Source organism: Dermacentor silvarum, chromosome 2 (assembly GCF_013339745.2).
Source record: "Dermacentor silvarum isolate Dsil-2018 chromosome 2, BIME_Dsil_1.4, whole genome shotgun sequence".
NCBI lineage: Eukaryota > Metazoa > Arthropoda > Arachnida > Ixodida > Ixodidae > Dermacentor > Dermacentor silvarum.
Window position 1 is genome coordinate 129934491 of NC_051155.1, and position 8239 is coordinate 129942729.

Sequence of the window (8239 nt, forward strand, 5' to 3'; positions counted from 1 at the left end):
ACAATTTGTGGTTAACCTTTTCTCACATAAATATATACAAACTAAATAAAGAATCGCAAGCTTTAAGCAAACGCAACCGGCCTCGTCGCCGCTGTTCCCGATTTAGTCGCGCAGTAGTGGTAGCGTCGATAGTTAACATAACTATTAGCGTGAGAGCTGTATAATAATATACATGTATAATGAATATTGTTTACATTTAACATGTAATAACACATGGTTTTGCAATATGATATTGCATGATATGCAATGCAACATTGCCCCAAATAAGTGTCTGGCTGCTACGCAATTAACGGCTACTGCTAGTACATGCAGTTCTGCGGCTTCTCGTGGAATTGATTTGCCATATTGACGGTTCCTGCGCTTCGAATCGCCGCTTAATTCATCCTTTCCCTGCGATCTACTAACCACCTAGTTAGCTCTGATGGTAGCGCGAGTGCTCCGCAAAGGCTTTGGTCCCTTGTTCTATAATGGGACCACGACGATGTTTTCTTCAACTGCGGCGCGTTCTTTCTAAAAAACCAGGGGTGGTATTCTGTGAGAGTCCACCTAGTAGACTGTCCATTTCGGCTGTCGCTGATTGGCTGCAGCTGTACAAGTGAAAAGGAGACTGGCTAGGGGCACCTGTCTCCTCCTCACTCGTGCAGCTCCACTGAATCAGCAGCAACCGAAATGGACAGTCCACTAGGTGGACTCTCACAGAATACCATCCATGCATGCGTTTCCTTTGTAGCATCGTGGTGCTTTCGTGTGGATTCAGTATTTCGCTCTTAATGAAACTAGAACCATGCTTTCTGCCATGAAATGCTCGCATTTAAGTAGCGCCAATAACATGAAGTGATACCTAGACAAAGACATTATGTATTTTAACGCATACAGGTAACATAAATGATTTGAAATGAGCACGTTGGCTGATTAAAGAGCTGTCTGGAATGGCCAGTTTCGTGTGAATCCAAATTCAAAATGGGGGTCCACAGATGGCAACACACTGTGAAAAAGTTGTATAAACGGGGGTAAAGTGCCTCAGACAGACTGGCTGATCTTTCGATAGAAGGATCTGTCTTTGTCAAAGGCGGCCTTTTCATCCTGAGTGTTTTAATTATATCACGTTAGTAAAGTATAGTTGAATAAACAGGGGTAAAGTGGCTCAGACAGGCTGGCCGATGTTTCTACTGTTTTAACGGGTTAGTCAAAACTAACATGCCATAAATTACAAGGCCGCCTTTGACAAAGATAGGTCCAGCTATCGAAGCGTCGACTAGCTTGCCTGGGGCACTTTACCCCGGTTTACACAACCTTTATAACACCGGTCTGGTGTTCCTATCAGTTATTCATGCATTGTTCTCTTCTTTGGTGAATTGCGGAAATATTACCATAAAATGTGCCTAAACTTGCAGTAGTACAAAGAATCACATCCCAGGTATGCAATGTTTAGAGTGCTCGTCTCAGTAGCTAATTTGTTCAAAAAACACTAATATTGCTCAGATTAGTTGCGTGTATTATTTTAATCTGCGCTACATCAGAGAATACCCGAGTGTGACGATTCAATGAGTAATCTATTCGTTTCTTACATAGCGTGCAACGCTGCAGAGGCTAGGAACACTTCTTGCAGTAGCTGCGTTCTCACCAAGAAATACTTCGGTGTTTTTACCAGCAATTACGTGAAATTCCTCTTTATTTACGCTCAGTAATCAACAAAAAATTTTACACCTTAAAAAGAAGTCACGTTTGTTCTCCGCCGTGCGTTCGCTCCCTGTGAAAGCGCGTGTCCCTCGCGCACATACAGCATACGGCGCGCGGCGGCGATTTCATTGCCGTCAGACTCTATACGGAACCTCACGGCGATGGCGACGGCGGCGACGATGCCGACAGCCGAAATCCGCTTGGAGTGTCCATATAACTGCTATCGCAATAAAATGCAGAAACTGTGTTGTACGGCTGTTAATACGTTGTTTTAGATAATTTTGCGTTTCATTGCCCTTATTTCCGCTGTTTTCATTTACAGCCCGTCGCGGTGCCTCACGCTCGCGCTGGGTTCGCGCGAACATGTGCGACCATGAAACGGCGACCACGAGACGCGAGGAGTTGCAGATTTTGGTTACCGAACCTCTTACGTAGCTTCCACAGCGTAATGAACTGGAGCATGGCACGTTTACCAGCAAACATGATGGTATACGCTGCACGGCACCCACAACCTATAGGCTTCTGTTTGATTTCTGAACTAAACTAGATTGCCACCAAAGCTGCTACTCCTGAGTAAGCGCCACAAGAACAGTGAAACTAATGGCATACAGGTTCGCAAGTACACTGACACCTAAATGTACATTAGCCGCATCTCGACAAGAGACGTGCGGCGGATTTCGCCTGCAAACGCGGTCTGGAACCGTCAGCCCAGGCGGTGAAGAAACGTGACACAGAGGTGCCACCAACTGCAGCATCTAAAATGTCAGACGCCACAACGCCCTCGCGCGCATGCGTCTCCAACAGCAGACGAACAGTTCGGCGATGCCCTGCCACTCGGCTGCGCGATGGCAAGTTGCCCCACAAAACGGGAGAACGAGTCAAAGGAATCAATTCGGTTTAATAAAGGAACGAATCGCTTGATGGAGTATCTTTGCAGCAGTGAGGATATTTAGGTGCCGTTTGTTGTTGTGTTGCGTGATTCCGTAGGGAACATTACCGATGACCTTATCGTTACAGTAAAGATGGCTATACACCAATTCGTGATACGCGTGTTGTCCTGCATTAATTGAGCCTTGTCGGGCGATGACATTGTTTCCGTGAAGGCGTGAAGGTGAAGTCTACGAAAGACGTCGGGAAAAAAAACGTGGGCAGCTTGCACTAGTTGTACAAGGCTGAAGTAAACAGCGGAGGGGGTGATCGACCTAGATTCTTCAAGGTTTTACTATAAGTTTGGCTAAGTTTTGCTAGGAAATGCTAAGTGCTGCTAGGCATGGTATTCCGAATCGGCTTTCCGCCGACGCGCAGATTCTCGTTTGACCGCGCGACGCACTTCAAGATGAGCAGCTTCTTCTTCGGGTGTCCGGATCTTCTGTGGTCGTCCCATGTCAAGGGTACATGTATGTACTCGCCACGGACTCAACGAAAGTTGTGCCGCCGTCGCGGCGGCTCCGAGCTTTATCTCACCGATGACGTCACGGCCAAGCTGCTCCTCCACGCTTGCTGGGGCGTGCCTGGTCGAAACCTGCCGAGCCACCGCCAGAGGCGCCGGCTGCAATCACGGACACCGCGCGCGTTCGGCGCGAACGCGGGGAAACGGGGAAACGCGGGCGGCGTCGGCAGCAGCTCTGCGCGTTGCCTCGTTGGTGCTGCTACAATTTCTCTCTCTCTCGTTCTCATTTTATCTTTCTCTCTCCCGAGCATATCGCGCGCCGTGTGCATGCTTTCCTTCCCTCTCCTTAACGTCCCATGTCAAGGCAACATGTGCACGGCACGGGGAGGAGGAGAAGCACACGCCGCTCCGCAAGGTGGTTGCTTAGGCAACGCGTGGCGACGTCATCGTTCAGCGAGGTTTTTTGTACACGCTCCACGGACTGACAGTAGGCTCAAACAGCTCCACTGTTAAAAACACTTCTACGGTAAAGATGCCGTACAAGCTCTGCATAGCACACGTTGCATGAAATTCTACCTGCTATTTAACACAAATTTTCTAAGCAATCTAACCCGTGTGCGTTCTTTTGCCATGAAATATAACTGTAAAACATATCCACACTTTATGCTTCAGTATATTTTCGCCTATACTATGTTTTTTGTGACTGCGATGCATCTTAAAAATGCGCCTCGTGTTCCACTTCCACTGGCGCTGGTTCGAGGCCTGTTCCTCTCAGTCTGAGCATTTTTGCATCCTTGACCTCTCGACTCCCTTGTTGTTTGAAAATAGATATTGATATCGAAAGAATTACACTGACAAGTGAGTCGGACATTTCAATAACAGTTCTCCACACGTCAGTTTAATGCAGCGCCACATCAAGCCGTGATGAGCTGAGTAACTTGCGACTACGTCTATCGCAGCTTATTTACCATACCATTACTACTCCGCGATACCTCTTGGTATCAATGCACACGCATCAGGTTAAAACCTGAGAAACCAGTTGTTCTTCAGTACAGGTGTAAAACCTTCGCAGATGTATGCCAATTTGAGCAAACCATACATAAAAAATTGTACTGCATATCTGCTTGCTTCGCTGCAAATGACGTCGAAAGACGACAGTCTTCTGCCGTCCCTGATGCGTAACACCCTCTCTTCTCTCCCCTCGCACCCCTCACGCTCTTCTCCCCTCTCACTTCTCCCATGATGGATGCAATGGAGGTTTGCTGAATTCAATCCAAATTTCCCGCGTTCGCCCTGCTCTCGCGCCATCTGTTGGGACCTTTTATTACTGTTGGCTTAAAGCCGGCTACAGAGCCGCGGCTTCATCGGCCTGTTTTTAACGGGTAGCGTCTCCTCGGCACCATTCCTAACGCGTTGATTTTTCATTTACTAACGTAAAAAGCAGTCCAATGTGTATTCTTAATTAAAATAACGCTGCGGATCACGGTTATGTACTGTGGGAAAACGGCTCGGCTCTGCGGCCCATGGCCACAGCTCCAGTCCCGGCCGGCCGCGCCCAAGGACGCCCAGCCGCAGCTCTCGTGTCTCTCGCACCACTGCTCGCGCGTCCGTCATCTTCGTCGTTCACAGTTGGCTCTTATGCCACTATTCACGTCAGCGTTCCCACACTACATATATTTTACCTGAAATAGGCCTGAGGTTTCCTTTGCGCTCTATAATGTTGACGTGTATGACCCCGTCCCACCAGTGCTAGTAGCTCGCTTGGTTTTGGCCGGGCGGTTGAATCGGTTTTGGCCGGGCGGTTGAAGCGAATGACAGACAAAGTTCGCGTTTAGGTAGGCCAAGAAAGACTATCGTCTTTAAAAAGCTGTTTTTTGGCGTATAATTTACACAACCTTCGGAAGTGTATTAGGGGCATGTTTTGCAATTGTCCGAAATCAAAACTTCTAATGCGGCCCCGTTCACCATGTTTAGCGCAATTTCTTCCCTATAAAAAAGTTGTCGCAGTTTCACCTGAAAGGCGAAGCATCAATTGCGATAGCAAACTTGTAGAGAGCTATACGGAGTAATGATATTAGCTTTATTAGCTGTATAAACTTGGACATGCAGCAGCATCGGCAACACACAGAACTGTTGTCGACGCCATCGGCGTTTTGCCCGCGTTCGCTCAAAATGCGTGCGGCGTTGGTGACTGTTGCCGGAGCCTCTGATATAAATACGCACTTGGTGCCGCAGCTAAACGTCGCCTCCCTTCCCTCCCCCTCCCCCACGGCCTCTCGCGCGTCGGAAGAAGGCACGTTTGCTCTACATATATGGTGATTGTAAAGGAGAAAAGAGACGCCTACTTCTGCAGCCCTTAAGCGAGCACGGCGCAGAACGCGCGTTTGTTCTCCGCCGTGCGTTCACTCCCCGTGAAAGACGCGCCCCTCACGCCCTTTCACTCGCACATACAGCGTTCGGCGCGCGGCGACGATTTCATGTCCAAATGACGTCATACGGAACCTCACGGCGACGGCCACGGCGACGGCGACGCCGACGGCAGAAATCTGCTTTTGAGTGTCCATATAATTGCTATCGCAATAAAATCTGTCAGCCCTTCAACTGGGGTGGTGATGGAAGACTAGCGAAGCTGTGCTATGGTGGGAATTATGTATTTCCAGTTATCACTGTTAAGATATGATGGTGTAATTGGTTATTTGAACTATTATATAATGAGAAATATACATGATCCGGTAGTTTTCATTTATTTAGTGACCACAGCTAGGGACCATGGCCCTATGGTCACTACGGTACACCGCCATAGGGTGTACGGCAAAGGTTGGCACGTTCTTCATAAACACGTCACCAACGCCGCGCGCGTTCGGTGCGAACGCGGGCAAAACGCCGCTGCCGCCATCGACAACAGTACTGCCCGCTGTCGAAACACTGGCGTGAGCAAACACACCAGCAGCAGAGCGCGAAGGTTCATGCGGTCTAACGCTTCAACGGAAACTGAGCGGCGAAAGGACAGCGCATATAAAGGTAGGATCCGTGTTGCAGATCGCTTTCAAGATACGGTGCGCGCGACCGCCCGTCGTCGCGCAAAGTACAAGTACGCAGTTAATTGCTCGCAGAGCAAAAGCCGCACTCCCTCCCGCGCTGCCTTCCCGCTTTCCTCATTTCGCGTGGGTGATTAAGTCGCCAGTTCCCCTTGCGCACGGTCGCAAGATACGCATTTGGTGCCGCAGCTAAACGTCGCCTCCCCTCCCTCCTTCCCGTCCTCCACGGCCTTTCGCGCGAGAGAAAAAAGTCGCGTTTGCTCTCCGCCGTGCGTTCGCTCCCCGTGAAAGCGCGCGTTCCTCGCGCGCTCTCACTCGCACATACAGCATACGGCCAAAGAGTTTTTTTTTTTTTTTTTTTTCCACACGCGGACACGACCGTCGGAGACTGAGCCCTTAACAGCTTCGCTGTAATATCCATTATAAACACTTCAGTGTACCCAAGCTTACAACTTTCAGTGTTGCGTTATGTCCGACGCATGTCCACGTATTCTATGCCGGCGTCTGGTTGCGCGTTAAGCTCGCTTCGTAGGGCTGCATTGCTGGTTTGCTGTTTCACTTTTGATACCAACCACGGACACCGTTGCTGTAAAACCGACGTCTGCGCGCCCATTTAACGTTGTCCTCGCTGCTGCTTATGCCCACCGCAGGTCAAGTGGCGCCCCGTGCTGAGCGGCTTCCTGCTCCAGTTCGTGCTGGGCCTGCTCCTGGTGCGCTGGAAGGTCGGCCGTGGCGCCCTGCTCTGCGTCGCCGACAAGATGAACGCCGCCATCGCGTTCGCCGGCCACGGGGCGCGCTTCGTGTTCGGCTACCTGGCCACGGGACAGCTTGACGGGGACGGACTGCCCCAGCAGAAGCCCGTGCTGGCACTCACGGTGCGCGCTTACTCACATTTAGACGCGCGTGGCCCCTCAGCTAGCGCTGGGCTGACGATGAGAAATGTTAACGAAAGGCGTGGCGGAAAATAGGACAGTTGTCATTGTGAGGAATCACCGGACCACGGCGACAAGTCAGGCAGCCGATGTTCAAGCTGTGTCCGTATGTGTACGGAGAATAAGAATACCCAGAAGCTGCGAGTCATGATGAAAGCATAAGTGCATAAACGTGCGCACCAAGTATGTTTGTATGTGTGTGCTGGTTGTGTGCGTGTGTGCGTGCTTCTGTTTTCGCCCTGAACCGATTGGATTCGATGACCGCGGTCTCTTCTGCTACGCAGGTGCTGTCTGCCGTGTTGTTTTTCGGTCTTCTGGTGTCGTTGTTGTGCCATTACGGGCTACTGCAGTGCCTCGCACTTAAGGTGGGGCGCCTCATGGCCGTCGTGATGGGCACCACCATTTGCGAGTCCTTTTGTGCAGCCAGCAACGTGTTTCTAGGCATGGTGCGGTTCATTTATACTCACGCCTCCACCGATGGACGATTGACGATACGCGTTGCTACGTTTACTGTAAGCACTCTTAAAAGAAAGGTCTTGTATTTACTAACTGTTGTCACTATATTCACTACATTTCACTAATTTTTGACTAAAGAAGGCAATCACTGTTACTAATGGGCCTCGGAGCTGCCTTTCGAATCGGTAGCTGAGACCCGTTAGTAATAGTGATTACCTTGTTCAGTCAAAATATTACAAACTCTACCGTTAACAAGCGCAATTATGTCAAGGTAATGAATGTTGTGACAGCAGTCCAGTAGATAAGACTTTTTAAGCGAGGCTTTATAAGCTCACTAGTGTCGGCGGTGGTGGTGGTGTCACGCTGAAAAGTGGCCGATCCTGGTGATAGTGCAGAAAGGGTTCAAGCTCAATGGCTCATACCATGAACAAAAAATGAGAAAGAGAGTGTAAAGAAAGAAAGAGAAAGGAAGAGAGAGAAAGATAGAGGGAGAGAGAGAAACAAAGAGAAAGATGGAAAGAAAAAGAAAGATGGAAAGAAAGAGAGATAAAGAAAGATAGAGAGAGAGAAAAGGATAGAGAGAAAAAAGAGCGAGAGAAAGAAAGAAAGGAAAATCACCACGCAGGTCAGATACACACACGACAAGCTTCGTTTACCCCCATTTTCTCGACAGGGGAAGGGCTGGTGATTTTTTTTAAGAATGTTGTACACACAGCCTTTCTGACGCTCAACCTCCGCGCACA

At 49.4% G+C, this 8239-nt stretch overlaps 1 protein-coding gene across 1 annotated transcript in view; it reads left to right on the plus strand.

The window, feature by feature from the left end:
• LOC119440381 (uncharacterized) overlaps positions 1–8239 on the plus strand; it is a 22233-nt gene that overhangs the window by 13460 nt on the left and 534 nt on the right. The window contains exons 6-7 of the mRNA XM_049662895.1: positions 6759–6983; positions 7325–7486. Coding sequence (XP_049518852.1) covers positions 6759–6983; positions 7325–7486 — 387 coding nt within the window. The remainder of the gene's footprint in view (positions 1–6758; positions 6984–7324; positions 7487–8239) is intronic.